General features: G+C 38.4%; 3 protein-coding genes across 3 annotated transcripts in view; all 3 read left to right on the forward strand.

The window, feature by feature from the left end:
• Positions 1–148, forward strand: part of LOC108772914 (serum response factor homolog) — a 4,730-nt gene extending 4,582 nt beyond the window's left edge. The window contains exon 3 of the mRNA XM_018538569.1: positions 1–148. This exon is cut by the window's left edge and continues 26 nt beyond it. Within this exon, the coding sequence (XP_018394071.1) occupies positions 1–148 (148 nt within the window).
• Positions 149–5,749: 5,601 nt separating this feature from the next.
• Positions 5,750–12,311, forward strand: LOC108772620 (uncharacterized). The gene is made up of 4 exons (XM_018538191.1): positions 5,750–5,836; positions 6,895–7,009; positions 10,800–10,904; positions 12,100–12,311. The coding sequence occupies exons 1-4, from the start codon at positions 5,750–5,752 to the stop codon at positions 12,309–12,311; spliced, it is 519 nt and encodes a 172-aa protein (XP_018393693.1).
• Positions 12,312–18,118: 5,807 nt separating this feature from the next.
• Epp (Ecdysteroid phosphate phosphatase) lies at positions 18,119–20,920 on the forward strand. Its single transcript, XM_018538399.1, has 4 exons — positions 18,119–18,225; positions 18,603–18,840; positions 18,939–19,640; positions 19,727–20,920. Exons 1-4 carry the CDS (start codon positions 18,119–18,121, stop codon positions 20,516–20,518), a joined length of 1,839 nt encoding a protein of 612 aa, XP_018393901.1. The 3' UTR covers positions 20,519–20,920.
• The last annotated feature ends 1,243 nt before the right edge of the window (positions 20,921–22,163 follow it).

Consider the following 22,163-nt stretch of genomic DNA (forward strand, 5'->3'; position numbering starts at 1 on the left):
CGCCTCGCCGACCTCGCACCTCGTGCCGTGCTCGAGCCCGGGCCCGATGCTCGCCGGAGGCCCATACCAACAATCATGCCCCTCGCCCCTGCCGCCCCACCACGCCGCCTACCATCCCCATATGTCGCACTCGCACCCCCAACGGTAGTACGCGCTCGCCGCTCGTCGGCCCTTCGCGCTTCATCCCCCGTTCTCGCCGCATTTCACGTTTTAGGACGTCGAACGTTTTGCTTTGACAAATGCGATTGCTTCCACGGATTCTTGCTCCGATTGATGGAGCAACGCGAGCAGTAACGATTCTTTTGTTATTCGCAGGTAAATTTGTGCAATTTACGTTACGTACGAAGAACTACGATTATCGGTGACGTCCGTGAAACATTGTGCGGCGCGTTGATCGAATTATATTTCAATTTGAGCGCGAGTTAAACAGTCTTTGATTAATAGCGGTCCAATTTGGTGAATTTTACAGTCGAAATTGCTACAAAATGAGATAAATCATCGTTTGACATGTCCACGCGTGACATTTTCTTTTTTTTTCAATATGCTTCAACACCCTGCAAATTTTTGGTGCGTGTTTGGGTCATTTTTCACAATTAACTCTGCGCTTTCCCGAGAAATACGGCGTACAACTATTTTAGCGTACGCCAACGCGAGGTCGCGCGCGGCTTGTAGATATACTGAAATAATTTCTCTTTGGGCATACTACTGACGTAATTTCCCTTTAGACGATGTATTACTTGTATCGCGCCGGCGAGCGTGCCGTATAGAGTCACGTATGATATTTATTAAATTATATACGATGGGCGCGCAAAAGATTGTAGGCTTCCCTTGCGATCGAGTATTCTTCATCGTTTGGTCTTACACGTACTGAAAAAAATCTATCAATTTGTAAGACATATTTCTTTGAATAGTACTAATTAAACGTTTATTTCCAGCACATAAGTATAATTTATTTAAAATTTAAAAAATGATAGTTAAATAAAATTGTTTATGGATCAAAAATGAATATATATTTACATGTATGTGTATCGAATAAATTATATATATTTATTTAGTAAACTTAGAACTATTCAAACAAATATCTTTTTTGAATTTAATTTTTTTTTTCAGTGTGACCACGATTGATTCCGCGCGCGCAAATCTAGTCCAATCTTTCGACACGTTTTTACTTAACTGTATATACTTAAATATATATCCACGCGTGTTACACACATACATATGTATATATACATATATATGTGTGTATATGTACATATTTATGATCTATCTATAAAGTTATCGAACTTTTTTTCTACAAGTTATCTAAGGTTATCTATTGAAATAGTCTATTGGAATGATTTTTATAACTTAAAATGTCTCAAACTTTATAGAGTTATGTTTTTCTCTACATTATTTATACCCTTTATTTGTTGTGATATGTTAAAAGTTAGACTTTTTTACATTTGTACAAAAAAATGATAGAACAAAAGGCTGTATTCATGGAAGGTGTGTTTTATCATCTACCATATTCATTTTCATTCTTTTTCCAAAGTTGAAAATGAACCTGAAAAGATATTCTAACACAATTAAAAAAATTGTGAAATGCACATGGTTTCGAATCAGGTTATTTTGTTTATTTTAAAAAAATTTTAGAAATTCTGCAATTGCTACAAAGATCACTCTTTATCTTAAACAATTAATAAAGTTTAAAATACAAAAATCATATATTATAATTAAATGTTTTAATAAAGTTCGAAAACTTTTGAGACAGATTGTGTATATGTACATATTGGTGAATCTCGATTAAATATTGCGTGCTTTGAATTTTGCGCTCTCGCGCGCGAAAGGGTGGAACGACGGAAGCGCGTCATTGAAATGTGAAAAATAGAGTGATTTCTATTTTGAAATGACTGCATAACGAAAGAATGCATATCCACCATCAGCGCTTTTAGAAACAAATCGCAGACCGATCGTCTATGATCGATGATTTCGGAAATCAGATTGTCAATAAGATGTGACGAGTATCGTTCAATATCTGAACACTATGGATAGATCTCCGTGGTAGGTGAAGTCCAAAGCTCGGCATATTAGATGAAATACGGTAGTATTTGCATCAACGAGAGTCATCACCGTGCGATAGAAAGACATTGCGAGGAAAAATATCGTTGTATGTAATTAATGGTTTGATTAATTATTTTGTAGATTATAAATATGTAGCGTAACATCGTGTGATCGATTACTCGGTGAAAATAATGATAGAATATCGAGTATTCTATTTAGTACTTGTTCGTCCAACACACAGCTCTCTCAGTTTTGTCTATTTCGTTTTTTGTTTACTTCTTTTTTATTTAACTTAAATATCGTATTATTTATTGAGGAGGTCGACATTTTTTATTTATTAAAAAAAGGCATATCGTTATTGTAAGCCGGTGTTGTTCGCAGCCTCGATGTCGATACTCTTTTTTTTTTTTTTTTATGTCGTGTACTTTTACATGCGCTGCGGAAAATACTCTTTCCGTCTCTCTTCGCGAGGGAGATTCGAGGTACTTATTTATCTTTACTGGTCTTATCGATCGGTAAAATCGAGGAGTAAAAATTCCCTGTCCGAAAAATCCTGCGACAATCATTCGATTCATCGAATCGGTGGTGTGAGTGCGAATTCGGCGGTGCACGCTTAATACTGTAACGCATTTCTTTTTTTATTGAGCATTGTTGTGTCTCGTTCATTGTTTCTTTCTTTTTTATTATTTGCCGTGTAACGTGTTGTGTGTCGCAACTGGCATGTGTAGTTATTTGGATTGTCTTTTCTCGCAGAATAAGTAGCTAGTATTTAGATTACCTTTTAATTTAATCCATACCCCTCTCCCCCCGCCTCCACCCCGCAATCTCTCCTGTATCCCGTGGATCAATCCATTCATCGACGTTGTGCATGCGTATGTATGTATGTATTATTTGCTGATATTCTGTATTATATATCGTGGGAAAGAGAACCTAGGAGAAGGCAAAAGGTAAAAAGAAGAACAAGGCCGGGGAGCGAGGGCCTTTTAGGCCCCAATCAAATAGATATATATAGAAACTGTAATCTACCGCGCGTCTCGACATGCAGAGAGTACAAATAATAATAATATTAATGGTATCGATTATGATTTTAACGATAATCTGCGAATAATGCGGCTATTTCACATGATTAGTTTGTATTTTAGCATTTTTGTACATAGCATAGTAACTGTAAAAAATACTGTGATAATATTTATATATTTTTACGCCTATGAAAACACACACACACACACACATACAAGTTTCACCTTCATCTTTGACAATATATTCCCTGCGATCAAGTGACTTGATTTTCTGCTGATACATTCTCATTGTGCACGATCTTACCGATGTCATGTTCACTCTCGCGAGCCAGGTAGGTATTTCTCAAAATTTTTAGTTTCTTCTGCGAATTCGTATTAATTTTTAACTGAAAAAAAAAATTCTGTTCGCTTATGCGAGATAAGCATTAAATTTTCAAGTAAATAGCAGAGAAATTTTAGAGGTAAGAATCTCAGGAGAGAGTATAGAAAAGTATAAAAGAATATTTATCACAAATCTTTCCTGTAATTACATGTGATTATACGTGAAACTTTCGGCTATTATTGATAATTTGAGAATTATTCTGACTCCTGAAATAATTCCAGGGATATGTTCGCGTAAACTTCTTCCGTAAATACTTCGTTGAATCTCTCCGTTCTAAAGATTCTGAATAGTAACGGAGATGTTACAATCTTATATTTCGCGTTTCGGCCACGGGCCCGACTTATGCCTATTTTTGACAATCTGGTTCGGGATATATTTAGAGGTCCAGAAACACATTCCGCGGTATATATTAGGGACTCCTTTATTTCTAACGTGCGTTAGGACTACCATATGTATGTTACACCGAGAGTATCCAATATCGTTATTGCATGGCAATAATCTGGCAAATGACAACGGCATTCGAGACACGGAGATGTGACAGATGTGCGTGCGAGGACGAAGCGCAAGGTAGGTTGCGTTTCAATCGAAATAATACATTCGGTATACTTCTAATAGAGGCATCTGGCTATTGCTTAATGTATTTTTTTCACCAATTAGCTAATAATAACAGTACACGTGCACGAAGAGTGTCGATAAGCAGCTTAACATGATCTCGATTAGCGAAACGTCGATGATATCACGTCTCGATTGAAGTCAAATATTAAGAAGTATGTTCGTGAAGATCGAGATCATTAAAAAATAAAGAAACCATCGCAATACTGCAGATACGTTGCATTGCATCTCTTACGCGCAATATGGATGTAGGTAATGTTTATCGCATGATGTTTTGTTAGTACATTAGACAGCGTTTAATAGTAAGTAACAATTAATGCAGATATTACGAATATTGTATCCCAAAATACAAAACGATGCGTTGAATGTCTCCATGATTTTATTTTATGTCGACGTAACACGCTTTATCCAGCTGCTCTGTCAAACTTACTAACGCGAGACGTAAGTTTATATTAAGCGCGTGGCTTGTAGACCATATCTATCACTTTTTTTTGCGTTTGTATGATTTTCAAGAGTAAAGTTGTGAACAATGAATGCCCGGTTAAAGGAAGCGGAAGTAAAAGTCAAAGGATAAGAAACGAAGTCAAGATGGCGTACGATGACATGCAGCTCACGGAGAGATCCTCATCTTTCGATCGAATGCCATCCTTGTCCGTCAAGAGATCGTTTCTTTATTTTATTTTTCAAAGAGAAAAAGGTAGCTGCAAGTATCGATCTACAAATTGCCGGGTTTCTTTCCAGCGATTATGCTGATTCTTCGTCCATTTCTTCAGCTAGGAGGGTGCACCTTCTTAGGGTACCTTACTCGCAGATGGCGCTCGCGTATTCCTGGTACCGGAAATGCGCGTGGAGCTTTCGGTATCCCGAGGGCAACTAATACTGCGAGGTCAAAGCACGGTTTATGATTTAATGGGCGTAACGATACCCATGAATGTCGTCTCATTCGTTCGTTCGTTCGTTCATTCGTTCGCCATAGGGTTGCAGACGAAGAAGACGCGCGTCCAGGTGTATCGCCTCACGTAGAAGAGAGAGGGCAAAAGCGAGGGAGGGAGAGAAAGAGAGAGGAATAGAGAACGGGCCTCGAGATGCCTCCGCGAGGGAGACTGAAAAAGAGAGAGAGAGAGAGAGAGAGAGAGAGGGAACGAGACCGCGCACTCGCACGCACGTACGCACGCACGAAAGGTGGAAGCGGAGTTCCATATACGGTCACCTTTGTCAAAGCCCGGTTGTCGCCATATACAGGCAATGTTCGCGATGGCAGACACTTATATAGAGCCCGAGTTAAGAGTCAGGAATGTTGCTTTTTGTCGCGCCTTCTCTAACGCACGCACGCACACACGCGCACCCTCCTGCCTGTCCCGCGGTAAATGGCGGGGTAGGAAAAGCGGTGTGTGAGAAACGCACGCGGTGCGTAGCACGGAAGCGAGGGAACGCGGCCGCGACTTTTCGAGCTTTCCAATTGGCACCGCGCGCACTTTCTCGACTTCCCGCGGACGACGTTTCGACGAGCATGTGATTCGCACACGCATTCCAGCCTATACCACCGCTCCGGATATAGCGATCGGAGCAAATTGCGAGACGAAAAACGTGTAACGCTTCTTCAACTCGGGAGATCTTTAACAATAGATTGTTAAAGTGTAAACAGGAACGTATAACTGAGGAAATCAATTTTTTGCAGTTCTCTCTGCACGTAGCGATGTGTGTAGGTGGAAATGTTACTGGTAGCGAGGAGCCTCGAGAATTTCTTTCCCTCTTCGAGGAAGAGATTCTTTTGACTTTTGCTGTAAAAGAAGAATCGATCATCAGTTATAATACTTACAAATAGTATATTACATATATTATCGAACATAATACGATAGAATTGTAGTAGTAAAATATATCGTTAGGGGTTCTTTCGTCTGTTTACGCCAATTACAGCTGTAACAACGTCAGCTTTCACGAAAATAAATTATAGTTGTCAACGTTTAACCGGCCAGATGAGACAGATGGAAGCTGAAATCTTAGTATATTACTCGAAGCGGTGAGAAACCTGCGAGATAATGTTGAACCACAGCTTTGCATAACGCATGATGCATGAAGTATAAAAGAATTGACCAATCGGCATCTTTCCTCTTTATTAAATGAGAAACTTGGTTGAGTCCCTTATGGACTTTCTATAATCGCAGTCAAATGTGGAAAAAAAGTAGTTAATGATTGGTCAATTTCTTACGGCTTGAGATAATGGTTTATTGTACACAAAGCCCAAAAAACTCCGATGGTTGATTCTCTTACGTATTACACGTTATATCAAGGTCTACTTCTCGTTTACCGGCGAGCGGATTCGGCTATATGAGTTCCCGTCGCAAAGCGGGACCGGGAAGAAAACGCCAGAGTGGGAAAGTCTCGCTGAAAAGAAGCGTTCGCCCGGCTTCGAGGGGTCGCGCGAGCGAATTCGCGAAGAGGATGCCTCTTTTCCGCGGGTGCATCGCGCGCGAGTGGAGTCCGCGAGAGATGGCCATATAAGGAGCGCGAACAAGATGCTCGCGCATCTCTCTCTGCGTCCGCTAGGTAGGTAGGTAGGTAGGTAGGTAGGTTGGTAGGTAGGTAGGTAGGTAGTTAGATAGGTATAGGTACACACGTTTGTTGTATGTACGCACGTATGTAGCATGCGGTAGCGTATCTATACGCTTCTCTGTTTGCGTCGCCGCTGTCGTTCGGACTGCGGAATGATCCTCTTCGCGAGAACGCGTACCCCCGCGTTATCCATCGCTCCGATCCCACCCTCGCCCTGCCCCGCCGGCGACGAATCGCATTCGAGGCCGGATACTCCGATAATCCCGCTCTTCTCTTTCTTGATTTCAGGAGGACGGCGCGTCGCCGAGATCCGACGTCTGCGTCAACGAGAGCGACGGCGAGAGCAGCGACGGTGACTCTACCGTCGTCCCTAAGGATCCTCTCAAGATTACTAATCACTCGGGTGAGTCTCGCGCGCGGCCGCCGTAGGATCGCGAGGACCACTATCTGGGGGACGGCTGTGCTGTTGGATTAGAATTCGTAAATTCGCCTGATGGCGTCTCGTCCTCCCCTATGAGTTCTGGTACGCGAGGAATACCGTACGCTTTCTAAAATATCGTACGGAGAACTTCTTCTTTTTTGATTGCCATTATTATATACTCGAACTGTTCGACAGGATCAGGCATCTCTATTCGTGCAAAAGATAAAGATGTTCGGGATTTAGGATGTTGAAGTCTCCATGGAGAGATAAATGAATGTCCACAATCTCTTTGGAATAGGAAAACATTTATGAAATTATAATATATGTTATACGATTTTATCGCGAAAAAGTTTATGCAATTATAGGTAATTATGTTTACAAAAATAGATGTAGAAATGTTGATTTTTTAAATAAAAATTAGAATCGCGAAAGTACAGAATTAAACGTTCTCGCGTTATTATAAAATATTTATATCTAAAATTGCACTCGCCTGTTATTTTTATACAAATATTATTTAGCAACTTCATTCAGCCAAAATTACTGGCTTGTAGGAAATCATTTTAGCGCAATTTTTGTTAATTCATGATGCTATTATTGCATAATACAGTGTTTATTATACTGTCTGTCGGAGGCTCTGATTAATAAATTCTGTTTTTTTTTTCTAGAATGTTTCATACACACGTTCGTATTGAAGTTAGACAAATTACCTTTTCTTTTTTTTCCCCTCAAGCGCTGCGAACGTTTATTTATAAATACACGCGATATATTTGTTCAAAAATAGTAGGAAATTATCGCGTCCTTGGGAATAAATATGCGGAAAGAAAACGTACGTAGGTTAAGAACAGCATACCCGTGTACGTTCGATTTGATCTCGTTAATTCGTTCACTTCCTTGAGTCAACAAGGTTCGCCAATCTCCATAAGAGAAACTGAACACTTTTGAATATCGGTCGCGTTATTACGGAGTAAACCATACACCATTCGTCACTATACGCGAGCACGATTATTAGCGTTTGCGCAAGGTTCGCTTGGATTAGGTTCTGCGGTTACGTCGATTTTCTGTCATTCACGGCCGCGATTATTCATGATACCTTTCGCTGTTCCACATGGAGCGAGATATAGGCCTCCCACGTAATGGATATTTTAGAATTCTCAATGCAAATAACGTGCGTTTTGCAAATTGTTGGAAATTGCCGCATGTACATAAACGTAAGCTGCGTAAGTTTCACCGGAGGGCAAAACCGTATCATAGAACATACGCGATACCGTATATTCTTTCTTCGCTAAAAGTAGAAACCGTTTTCGCGTCCCCCAACGTATATCAAGATCGCGATTAAGAACGGAGATTAAGCCGGATCGCGAAATCTATGCGCGTCGGGCAGCCGCCCTCCTCCGCGCCGGCCGTCTGTATGCTAATCGCGTCGTCTAATTGTCGTCGATACCATTCGCGTCGCGCTTGACCTCATCGCACATTGATAACGAACAGCTGGTCGGATGATACGGAGGTGAGGCGTCGCGAGCGGGCGGGGTGAACATTCGCGTAGCAGTGCACGACGCACCGGTGCGGATAGACGCACGAGAGGAGGTGACGGAGAAAGAGGGTACACGCGAAGCGTGAGAAAAGGTGGGAGGCGGCGGCGGCGGAGGAGGGCGGGAGGGCGCGACGGGAGAGAGAGAGGACGTTTAAAATGCGAAAGGCGTGCGAGCGATGACGGGGTTATCCGTGTAGGGAGTACGCAAGCAGTCGCGCGCGGCACGGCGATGACCAAACTTAGACGGCAACCGTGTTGCCTAACTGGGAAGTAGGATCCGGTCGAAAGCCGCTCCGTCCGCGCCGCGCCGCGCCGCGCGCTCCGCAAAGAGCGCGCGCGGATGCAGGTGTACACATAAATATCGATGCTAATGCGTCGCGTGGATGCCATTCTACCGCGCTGCTTAACCGATCGCCGCGACGATCGCGCTTTTTTTTTTTTTTTTCACCCCCTCCTCCTCGAGACTCGGCCGACCGCGCGGCCGTCGCTCCCGTCCGGTCCGGCGACGCGCGAATTCGACGATAGCCGACCCGCTGACTTATTATGTTCCTTATATATATATGTATACGAGAGGGCGACGAATGCATAATATATCATCCCTGCGGTATAACGAAGGCGCGTGCGAGATCCCATCGTTATCGGGCAAACGGATGGATGTGTACCGCGCGCCTTTTAATTAGGCGCGTTTCTTCGGTTGGGATGGATGTGAGGGAAACGCATATGCGAGAGATGTCTTTTTCTTTTTACCGTGTTAATTATATATATATGCTCCGAGATACTATGCAGGGTCTTCTGATGTCTGTATTAACTTGTTGTAATAAAATGTAATTGTTCTCGAGGAAGACCAACAGACGCTTTTTGCACTGGGCGTTAATATAATAGTTTTGCGTATGATATAAATACTAATAGATTCGTGATTGAATACAGAAGGCAAAATTCAGGAGAATATGTTACGCGAAGCAAGTATCTTACGAGAATATATTACTTGTTTTCAACTAACCCTTTTTCCAAGAGTCTTATACGCATTTTGATCGGTAAACCGTTGAGTATTAAATATGAAGTAGTATACATGGTTAGATGCTATTTATAGATTCGAAATGGCTGTTATTTTAGATCAAGTTTTTCAATCGCTATGCTGCGGCATATTACTGATGAACTGCGAGAATATTTTAGAGAAGGTAAAAGAAAGGGAAAAATTGAAAATATGTATTACAGAAAAGAGTGTGGGGCGCGAAGATATTTTTTAAATTGTGAAAATTACTAAATTATGTTATATCGTATCTATTTTAATCATAACCGATATCGTCGTTGCAATAAAATCACTTTTAAAACGATAAGATAAAAACTTTAGAATCTTTAGTTCTTTTTTCTAAATGTCGTATTGGCGATATCTGATAACAGATCTATACTAAGCGCTGAAGCATATGCTGCACTTAATGAGGTACATATTTTAACAAATTTGGCTCGTTATGGACATATGTCGCAAACAGAAAAAGGTTGAAAAACACTGTTTTCAACTTGTGATGTAAATGTCATAATACTATAACAACTTTAGATCACGTTTCACGAAAATATTCGAGCACATCAATTTGAAAAGATTACTACAATGTTACTCCCGGTAAATGAACTCGTAGTGCGTGATTGTAATCCTTTTTTAATTATTCTTTTTGCTTCTTTCGCTCTTAATTTATCCCTTGAAGATTTATCGCTGATCGCTGTAAGAGGCACGCATGTAAAATGTATAATAATTCATAAGAGATATATAGGTGAATCAGAGCGCAGATTCGCACTCGGGTGGTCCGGTTTGAAGCCTCGACTCGACCGTCATTCCTAAGTTTTTTTCTCAACGATATACATCTGTACCGAGGGAGAGAAAACAAGTTTAACTTTAACGTCGAACGATGCATTTCACAATTTCGATACAAATAAGGGATATACCTCTCTCTGTATTTTACGTCATTCGCGTATCTCGCCATTCTCGGATACGTGCGCGTCGATGTTGATTTTTCGCTGAGAAAAACCGAGTTATCTCGTAACTCCAGAATATCTAAGGGGAGGCAGAGAGTACATAAAATATTTAAAATATGTCCGAACCGCGTACGGGACTTTAACTGAGGTCGTTGCGTACCTCGGTGCGTTCTCTCTCTCTCTCTCGCGAGAAATATCGCCCGGCGGTTTACAACCACTGACACGCTCAATTCCTCTTTGATTTCCTAGGAAATGTGCCTTCGTTCTCTGCAGGGATTATGTACCAGGTGCCTCAGAGCGTCATTTATTCGCCCAGTCCAGGGGTCTTGCTCGGCATAGGACAAAACGGGCAACCGGTGCAAATATCTCAAGACGGAGGTAGGTTTCTTTCCGCCGCGGAGGAACGCGCGCGAGTCACGGGGTTTACGCAATGTCGTACGGTGTACGCATTACGAAATGCCCTTATGCGAGACGAGGGCAGTCGGGCAGAGGATTCGCGAGGAGTCAATCTTTTTTTTTTGTCGGAGAGGCTACGAACCTTCGTCAGAAATCGCTCGCACGCATTTCCCGCCTCGTCTGAATCACCGGCGACAACACCGGGTGACAATTGCGTATCAGCGAGATTATGACTAATAAATTTACGTAACGCGAACTGCTCGTTCCTACCGATCGCGTGAAGATAAATGTATAATATATGCGTCTCGCACGACATAAATTTACTTATCTCCGAGACGGTGTAGGAATAATGAAGAGGAGAGATGAGATCGATGCAACGGTAAATGACAAATTGAGGAATACTGTTAAGCATCCGACTTATTTTCGAAAGATTAATTTTATCGTTTTTGTGTACTTTTCATTTTGCGACGCAAGAAGTTACTAAATTTTTAAAAAAATGTTCATTTGGCTTTTCTAAATGATCTAAGGTCAGTATTGATTCTTATTTTAAGACCGTCTTAAGTAATGTCTTAAGATACTAATACGATTCTGCGGTTGGTTTGTCGTATCTTATAAGACTACTTAAGATATGGTTTTAAATATAAGAATTGACTTGAATGGATCTGTATAAACATCGTCTATAGATATCTGAGAAAAATTTCCGATTTTTGAAAAAAAAAAAAAAGATTTTGAGCATGTCAATTAAAATTCTAATCGAGATAATCAAATGTTCAATTATGGTGATCAAAATTTTATTCGTTTATTTTCAATCAAAAATTTTTCTTACGCCAATAATGATTGAATGGGTAAAACTTTGCATTATTTTGGCTGCATCGAGGTTTTAATTTCCGAGTTTATTGCTAATATACGCATACACAAAAGCTGTACTAATAAAAATTAAAGTAATTGGAGAAAAGTTTTATCAGGATATAAATACTACCGGCAGTTCTCCTTTTCACTTGGATTTTACGCGAGTAGAACGAACGGATTTTGCAAAAACATGATATTCGTAGATAGGTCGAAAGTGGAAAAAGCGATCGGATCGCAAAGAAGGTATAGAGTCGAGCAGGAAATGTAGCACTTTTTTCTCCTCGTGATGCTGCGTCTCATTTGATTTTCCCTTGCGGTTTCCTTATAGGTACGGTAGCACCGGTGGCGAACTCATCGCAATCGAACCAGCCGTTCATCACAATACCGCTGAACGTCGCGATGAGCGCGGGATTGTCCTTACCGGTGACCTCCAGGATGTCCTCCAGGTCGCCCACGACGACGACTTCGACGACAATGGCGGTAGCGGCGATGTCCGGCTGCAGCGACTTGCCTTCCGACCTGAGCAAAGATCGGGAATGACCCAGGAATTTCCCGACGAGCGGAGTCTCCGACGGCGACGAAAGTAGCAGTTAGGCCTCTGCTTTCTCGCTCGCAACAGGCGGAAATTCGTCGTGCGAGCTTGTCAGACGAATCGCGGAAACGGATTTTCATGCCCGCGCGGATATCTCCAGACTTGTGATACTTCCACGTCCGGGATAACATCGGGGCGAGTGATCCAGGTTTCCAAACGGATTACGAGCGACTATGACCCCATCGCTAAGTGGGATTCTTCGCCCCCCTTCGTGCTCTCGTTCTCGGGGACGGATGTTTGCGTGCTTTTGTACGAGGGAAACTAGGAGAACAGGATTTGCCAATGCACTTTTCGGATAGGGAATATAAACATGAATGCATGAAATTAAATTAATAACGAGGCAAGAGCGGAGTTCTTCCCTTTCTAAAGATGGGAAGAATAATGAATTTGTTATAAAAAAAAAAAAGGAAAAGTATACATTTGCAAAATACGCTGATCACAGATTTTATCCCGAAGTATAAACCGTTGCGTGATAAACTCGTCAATTATAACTACTCGATATATCTCTCGTTAATAATACTTTGAAAACGTGCATATAAGTCATTCATAGAGAATGAAAACGGCTGAGACTTCATTTTTTCTTATTTTATTTTAGATCTTATTCCGTATAGTTTTATACTTTTTTCGTTCCTATTACGGAAATATTCGGAATGAATTCCGATTGGAATTATTCCGTTTTCTCTAAAAAGTAAAATTTTATTATTTTAATATATATTCTGATTTCTGTATGGTTTTTTGACATGATTTGTTGTACTTTCCTAACACATACGTCTAAGTTTTGTTTAATCCATTATTTTTTATCAATTATTCAAAAACAAAATTATAAATATCTGACATCCTTAAAATTGCATAACTGCACTTCAGTATTCAATTCTCGAATCGCACATATATCTGGCGAGTATCCAGATACGTGGCAAATGGACAGTCCGGTCAATACGCGTGTTCAGGTATTCGCGTCGATCGTTTTGTACCGCGGAATAGAACTTCTCAATCATACACATATATTTATATACATTGTACGTATGTGTGAGTGCGTTGCTGGACCCGCCACCCTCACTATCGTGATACGCCTAATTTGAATCGCACTAAAATACTCGAACGACCGGAACAACAAATAGTAGACGAACCTCAGTAGCGTATTCCGAGAATGCTCACTGCCAATTATGAGACTGACATCGCATACGAATGCAATACCTGTCCCGTTTAGTCGCTTCGAACGTTTTACTTTTGGTTATAGCAAACGACCACTTTGCCGTGTAGCGCAGTTTCGAATTATTTTTATTGACGGTTGATTTGCTCTCCCGACATGTGATTATCAAAAATAATTTGTAGCAAATCTTGTTACAACATTAAATTAGATTCTTACACCACGTCTTTATAAACTTCTCATGATAAATCGAAACGAACGAGCGTGACGCTTCTTCGATATTTCATTTCGATGTCTCTATAGACTTCTGTATTCAGGAAGTAAATTCAGTTCGTAATTATCGCGGCATTGTTACTTATCTGTTTGTATTCTGAAACATTAGGAAATGTTAATTATTATTTATCATCGCAAAACACGGAAAATCATATACACCTCCAAATCGACGTCACATCTTGCAATGAGCATAGAGGAAGCCGACTATGGAAAAGCAGCAGTTCTTCTTTAATTTACAATCCTTGAATTATCGACTTGGTCATCAGTTTCGCCCACGTATTGTGCATGCTGATGATGCGCATCAGCTTTTTTGCGCTTGTTGAAGCGTTAAGAATCAAGCGAGAGTGTGTATATGTGTGTGGACCAAAATATATTTCAGTAAAAACAATAGTTCATGCTATAGAATGTCTTTTTTGTTTTAGATCCAATATTGAAAGTCTAGTCTATTTTTAGAGAGTATTCTCCAATATTATACTGGATGTTTGAAAATTATTGTTAAAGGAACATATTTTATTTGCCGAAAGAAGTAGCCTAAAAAAATCAAACGATTCTAAAACTTTCTATAATACTTTTCTGATAAAATTTTTCGAATAATTTACATTCTGCGTTTACTCATAGAAAAGATTTTTGTAATGCGTCAAGAATCAAAGTTTCCCAAAATGAATGTACGTTTTCTCACGTGAATATTCGTACCATTATATACTGCGAAATAAGTTTCCTTATTGTCAGACACCAATGTTTCTAATTGTCAGTCTGATGGATGAGTATTATCCATGTTGCAACTTTTATGTAGAAACGATAAATTTCATCATTTGTATCGCGACATTTCGCTAACACGCAGGTGCACGATGCGGTCGCGGTAAAAAGGAGTACACGTTCGAGATAACGCGGGCAACATTTATGAAATAATGGACGACAACTTTCCCCCAACTTTTTATCGGGCCACCGTTCGAACGATATCATCTCGCCGAAATGTATGTTAACGTTATTATTAAGAGTATTACTGCTCCGAGTATTTTGGCAATTAGTGTGTAATATATGGAGCCCGTCTATATAGATTTACAAAATATGTGTGCGAATTACACCAATACGTTTTCATCGCTTTTAAACTAGCATAAAAAATCGCGATGAAAGGTATCTAAGAAAAATCATAAAATCGTAATAATGCTAATAGTGTAGATATTATTACAATTTCATGATTAACATCCTGCAGAGCCTAAACCGTATAATTTAAAAAGAAATCTTTTATAAAATTTAATTGATTTATGCGCACGCACACAAGAGTGAATTATCTAATTATGAGAGATTAGTTTGTATATTCATATATATTATAACTTCACTTTAATTAATCGTATATCGAATCACCGATATCATTTTTCGCTTAATTTATCTCACAGACATAATAAGACTGCGCATTCTTATGAAGAGTTATCATTATCAGAAAGAATGAGAGAGAAGTAGTTTTTAAATCTCTCATATATCACACACAAACTCTTTCTCTGTCTCTTTCTTTCTCTCTATAAAGTATCTAATTGAAGAAGCATGCTGATAGAGTTGGAGAGAGATGCTGATATAATTTTTTTTTTATATTGTTCTAAAAGTCGAGAATATGCAGTCAATTTATAGATATGATTAGTCTCATAATGTAAGAAAGTCTTTTTACATCAAAATTAGTTCATTCTTACATAGTTTCAATTTGATAGATCTCAATCGTAATTTTCATTCTGATGATTTCAAAAAGCACATACTTTGGTGATGTCATACCTCCATTATTAGTTTTATTTTTATTTATAATCGATTAGAGTTCGATTCTAATCAAACTATTAATGACAAAATCATATCCTGGAAGTAACTTACTCTTCTATTTAATATTTCATTTTACTGTCGACGGTAGATGTAGAAGGAATTATTTAATTACGTATGACAGACACTGTTTAATGGATCTCACGATATCTATATTAAAAGTATATGAAGAATGTAACGGTAATTTCTGGCTATTTCCGGCAAACCTATACTAATGAAGTTCGATTTTTACGAAGACAGTCGTAAATAAGCGATAGTGAAGTCAAATCGGGATCTTTTATGATTTATCCGATTTGCGGACATGAAAAGTGACGTGCATGGTAGATTATTATGAAATATTGCAACTTATGGATCTGGCATAAATATTGCGCGATGAAAACTCGAGATACTAAACGCGGATAAATATAGCATAAGAATCGTATGATGTAATATAAATCACACACGATGTTTAGAATGCTGTAAACGGCGATCGTTATGTTGCGAATGATCCATAGTTGCGACGCAATCTCCATGAATTTGTAAATCATATGAATCTTGCAGGACAGGACGTTTGTTGCGACGTCACATATCTCAGAACGTGCAATATTGAGAACTTCCAAGTTGGAAGACAATTGTTATTGTTTTAGTAAAAGCTTCAACGTAATCTAGCTCACTGTACGAATAGACACGTATAGTAGCGTGGGTAAAACAAAAAACGAAGTATTTGCAACATGGTATTGTCGAGTTAAAAAAGTTGAATCTTTTTAAATGAAAAGAAGAGAGAGATAGTTTAAATAATAATAATAGTATATAATAATATAATATTAATAATCTAATATATTATATATGTATTACATTATTAATAATATAATACTATCGTTATCTAAATTATTGATAACAATTATTATTTAATCTACATTTACTTATCTCTCTATTAATGATAAATTCTTAAATTAAAAAAATGTTTACATGTGTACTTAAGTTACCCTATGCCATATGCAAACTGTGTAAGATAATGTGAAGTTCTTTTATTTTATTCATGCTACACGCTTATATTTATAATGGATATTTCGTGCTCGTAGTTTTACGTGTACGCTTTAGACGTGTTGGAGTCTTTCTTATTTTAATTATTAATACCGTAGAATCGTAGATTATGATACGAAATTGCTTCATCTAATCGGAAACGCTTGCGTTACAAAAAAAATGTAATTTTGCTGTGGTCTAACTAAGTTAAATCCTCACAATTTAGTCATTAATTGGAGAGGAGAGATAAGAGAATCACGCATTAGAAATTTTCTGAGACGAGCGCGGAAAAAATTGTTATTATAAATCTATGCTTGTGAGTCCAAATCAATTTATTTAGAACACGGTGTATAAAAAAATGTATGAATTGCGAGCGAAGAATCCCATAAAAGACGAGCAATAACGTGTATATTACGTTTTATTTTACCTATTTTATATATAAATATTATATATATAGAGAGATATATATATGTATACACTATAACTTTTTTATTACTTCTGTACTGAAATACTGCAGCGTGAAGAGTGTTTGTAACAGGATGCCGTAACGAATGCAAAACAAAAATATATAAAATCCACGTGTCATCGTTTTTTCTCTTTTTTTTTTTTACACTAACTCTAGATAATAATCGCATCAATTGTGTGTTGTTGTTAAAGTTGTTGCGAAAAGTACGGGATGAAAAAGAAGAAAGAATGAAATATAAGTTATGAGATTCAATATCTGAAATCTTAAACCGACTGCTTTACTGATTTCCTATATCATTTCTATATTGAAAGAGAAGAGAAATTTTTTAATTGAAAATGAAACTTTAACTATAAAAGAAAAATTTTTTATATTGAAGAACAAGAAAAATATTTGAAATGAAAAGTGGAACTTCAATTAAAAAATTATATCATCCAACTTACTCTATTTTGATAAAAAAAATTATATCGATTTTTAATTAATTTTATTAAAATAAATTAATATTTAATCCTTAAAATCATCCGATTACCAGTGAATTTATCTCGTTAAATTTTTTAAAGATATATAATTAAGCAGTTAATCTTACTCAGTAATTATAAATTTATTTGAATATATTCTTTATTTATTATAATTAATAAATTAATTTAATTTAATTGCTTATATCAAAATTATTTCATGAAATTGTTCAATTAATATTCAAGTTCTAAAATAATTTAATTATTAACATTGAATTTAATTCGAATTAAGTCTTTAATAAAGATCTCTGATCAAGCGAATTGTGATATCTTACGCGTTCAAGGAGATTTATATCGCTTATCTGATATCTGATATGATGTTCAGGGCAAACAACCAAAATATCGTCAACTGTTTTCCACGATGCTCCACGATTGTTGTATCCGGGAACATTCTCCGGATATCGTACATCATCGCATTCCACTTTCGTCACTGAACGGTCCCGCCTCGATCGATGGTCGGGCATTTCAAAAATTGTTCTTCTCCTTTGCATTTGTACCGCGGAAAGTCGCGCGGTGATTGGCCAGCCTGGGCGAACGCAGTAATGTGCCGTCATGGCGACGCTGCCGCCGCGGAAAAATCCGACTCCCACAAAAATTTCGAAGCAGCACTTGACGCCGTTGCAAACGCTTCTGCAGCTGGGCTTCCCGAAACATCGGGCGTATGTATGGCCCCGCGAACACAAGGGGTCGTGTTTAACGGTGCCGCTCACGTGGCACACGTTGTCCCGCGTAAACACACGTCGCCTACCCACTGTAAACAAACAGCTGTCAAACGTAGCTTTGAATACCTCTATAGACCTAATTCATGAGCGAATTCACTTTGTTCTCGGTTGATGCTTAGACGAAACAGTCTATCTCCGGCCTTTGAACAAGGCGTATTTCTTTGCGTTACCCAAAGTTGCTGTTCTTCCTGAAACATTGCTGGCAGTTCTGATACTGAAACATGCATATACTTGATATGCTTATTTGTTAAGAAAACGTTAGGATAATTTATACTTGTAACAGCACATTGCTGATGAAAATTGTTTATTCTCAGGGAAAAGGCGTTGGCTGCAACGGGACACCGTGGCGTACAGTTAGCATCGGATTGGTTGTTGGCTCATGTGAGAGATCCGACTCTGGACTCTGACACTCAAAGGCAATATGTTTTATATGCTTGCCCTACTGGGCCGTTAGCTGAACAATTAGAGCTGTTTTGGTCGGAGAGTAAAGACCTGGGATGGAACGGTGCTCATAACTTTATACCACATATTACTCTTGTCTCCTTCTTTGACGTAAGATATTTTATGTATATTTGATGATATATTTGTCTTCGACATCTTAAAAATCTGTGTTCAAATACGCATGTTGTTATTTTTAAATATTTTTGTAGGCCCCTGATGAGTTTACAAAAGAATTAGTACATACTCTTGAGAATGTGGTTCATCAGGATGGATTGCACGAACATATCGAGCTAGAAACATATGTGTCACCTAACTTTATGGGCCTCTTTGTTAAGGATGTGAATGCAGAGTGGTTGAAGAACATCGCTCTTCGCTATGTTAATAAAATTGCCGCTTTAGGTATCACTGCCGAACCACAAGTGAAGTCTCTGCATCTTACGCTGGCTTATCAGTTTCCCAGCAGCTTGTTTCAACCTCTCCGCTTGATGGTCGAGAAACTAGGACCAAATACATTGGCCAACTGGGAGCTCAGATTATATTCAAGAGATTCGAGATTACAGAATTCGCACGTGCACAAAGTGACACACGCCCACGTTCCACGAGAGCACGACGAATTAGAGTTAAGAGTAGGCGATTACATTTACGTTCCAGAAGGAGCGTGTAACGCGTCCACCGACGGTTGGGTGGAGGGCGTCTCTTGGTTGACCGGTATATCGGGTCATTTGCCGTTGAATCATACCAAGAGGACTGCGGAATCGGACTCGTGGACGTTGCATGCCACCGTGCCGATTACCGACAATAAATACGAAAGCGCAGAGGAGGAGGAGATACCGAAAGTTAGAAGACCACCAGTTTTGTCTCCAAGCGATTCCATCGATACTCCTGATGGGATTCCCATTGCAGAGGAGCCGGTAATTTATATATTTTATATAAATATATAAAATATATCTCGTAGAAAATCACATCGACGAATTTATAATCTGTTGTTTTTGAGTAGATGGCAGCGTCGGAAGCGCCGGAAACACCGTTTAGAGAGATCTTCATATGTCGACACGGCGAGAGAGTAGATTTTACCTTCGGCGCATGGATCCCGTATTGCTTTGAGTCGAATGGTTGTTATGTACGTCGTGACTTGAACATGCCCAAAGAAGTACCATCTAGAAATATCCAGGATTTCCAAAACGATAGCCCGCTGACAACTGTAGGTGAGATGCAGGCAACTTTGGTAGGCGAAGCCATGAAATCGTCCAGTATTAAGATAGATGTAGCCTTCACGTCGCCCTCGTTACGTTGCGTTCAAACGCTCGCCCATATATTAAAAGGATTAGAGTCCGATATTCCAGTCAAAGTAGAGCCAGGCTTGATAGAATGGTTGGCATGGTATCCAAACGGTATACCCGTTTGGATGACCTCCGAGGAGTTGGTAAAAGCGGGTTTTAATGTGGACACCGATTACGATCCGATCGTGAAGGCTAAAGAGCTTCCACTAAAAGAGAACGCCGCGCAGTATTATGAACGCAGTTATGATCTGATCAAGAAGATTATAGAGAGCACCGTTGGTAATATTTTGATAGTAGCGCATGCGGCCTCCCTGGCTGCTTGTACCAGACAGTTGACCGGTGGTAGAATACCCCCGGCAGCTGAAGTCACTAGATTAGTTCAAAGAGTACCTTATTTGGCATGTTTGACGGCACGTCAAGATATTAACGGCTGGCAGCTTCATCCTCCTCCCTTCCCACCAATCACTCATACCAGTAATAGCAGATTCGATTGGAAGGTTTTAATGTAATAATATTGCACGAGCTTTTGTTGAGGAAGACACTTTACAAAGCCTATATAAATATAAGACTGTTACGATACAATGAATTTTTATGCAGGGCTTTATCTAATGTCGATAACACTAAAATATTCAACGAATTAAGAAAAAAACTTTTTCCAGAAGGATATCTCATTGGTGTATAATAATATTGATAAATATGATAAAAGCTAGTCGATCGCGCACGCAGTTGAACATTTTACTTCCTCGAATTATGATTAATACGGGTATTGAGGTATAGTTTACTCTTTAATTATGGATATATAGAACAAATACTAGCCAATATGTTATTGGTATCGTGTTATACCAATCCGCTAAATATATAAGCGACATACTAGTCTTGATTGGACGCATTTTCTTGCCGTGTCTTGGATGAAGCACTAAACAAAGAATTTAAAAAGAAGGTAGTATTTATATATATATAATATTTTAAAATAATCTCTATTTTCTGATTATATTATAATATTCATGTATCTATCACATACATAATATTTTCTCTCTTTAACATATTATAAGATTTAAGCTACGTATCTACCAAAGGAATATGAGCAATATTTGTGTTTTTGTTGTTTTCATAAAAGTTCCAGTAACAAGTGATAGTCTGTTTTTAGACCTTGCTTTAGAGGCAACGCATCTGTTACGTCTTGTTTCATTCCTTTCGAATAAAGGCCTCAACATAGGAAAGTATTAAGTCTAAATCAGAACTACTAATACAGATACATAAGTTTTGAATATGTCTGTCAATAATAGGTATATTTTGATGATTTCCTCCAAGAAGACATAATTTACTATCAATTCTATAAAAACAGACTCAAGAGATTAAATCTAAATATATGTAAATTTATTGCCAATGTGAGCCAACACTAGAATTATAAGTAACTTTATTAAAAATCATACAATATAAAAATCGTACAGTATAAATAAACGTTTCTACCTTTCGTTTAGGTTCTCATCAGTATAAATTTAATCGAAGTATTAGAATTTACAAATGATGAGAACTTAAACGAAAGATCGAAACGTTTATTTATATTATTGTATGATTTTTAATGAAGAGAAAGTTAATTCACACAAATAACTAGTTTGATTTCTTCCATAATTTATGTTTCTTCCGACTAAAAATAATGCATATACAAGTTGAAGTTGCTACGAGAAGGTAATTTTCTTCATCACCTATTTAAAACATGTAACTTTTTTGTTAATTTGATAGATATAGTAAGTTATGAAAACAAAACTAAAATATTTTTCTGGATTAAGTATTTGATGGAGATACAAGTGTTTTTACTAGTTGTAATAATCAACAATGTCTCTTTGATGGATAGGTAGCTTATATTAAAGTAGAACTACAGAGAAATTAATAAGGTGCTCTTATGTACATTATTCATAGTCTCTGTCGATAGAAAAATGTTCCATGCGAGCTTTATTACCATTTCTTGGAAAATTTAGAACGTGTGTCAATTAAATGTGACATTGAATTTAACGTAATGACATCTGCATCAGATAAACTTTGATGCACAGAACAAGGATATATTTATAGTATCGTTATTGATGTTACCTTTTACAAAATAACGTTTATATGTATATATTTAGGTAAAATACCATTTCAGAAATATGTCCAATG

This window comes from Cyphomyrmex costatus, unplaced genomic scaffold (genome assembly GCF_001594065.2).
Source record: "Cyphomyrmex costatus isolate MS0001 unplaced genomic scaffold, Ccosl1.0 scaffold193, whole genome shotgun sequence".
NCBI lineage: Eukaryota > Metazoa > Arthropoda > Insecta > Hymenoptera > Formicidae > Cyphomyrmex > Cyphomyrmex costatus.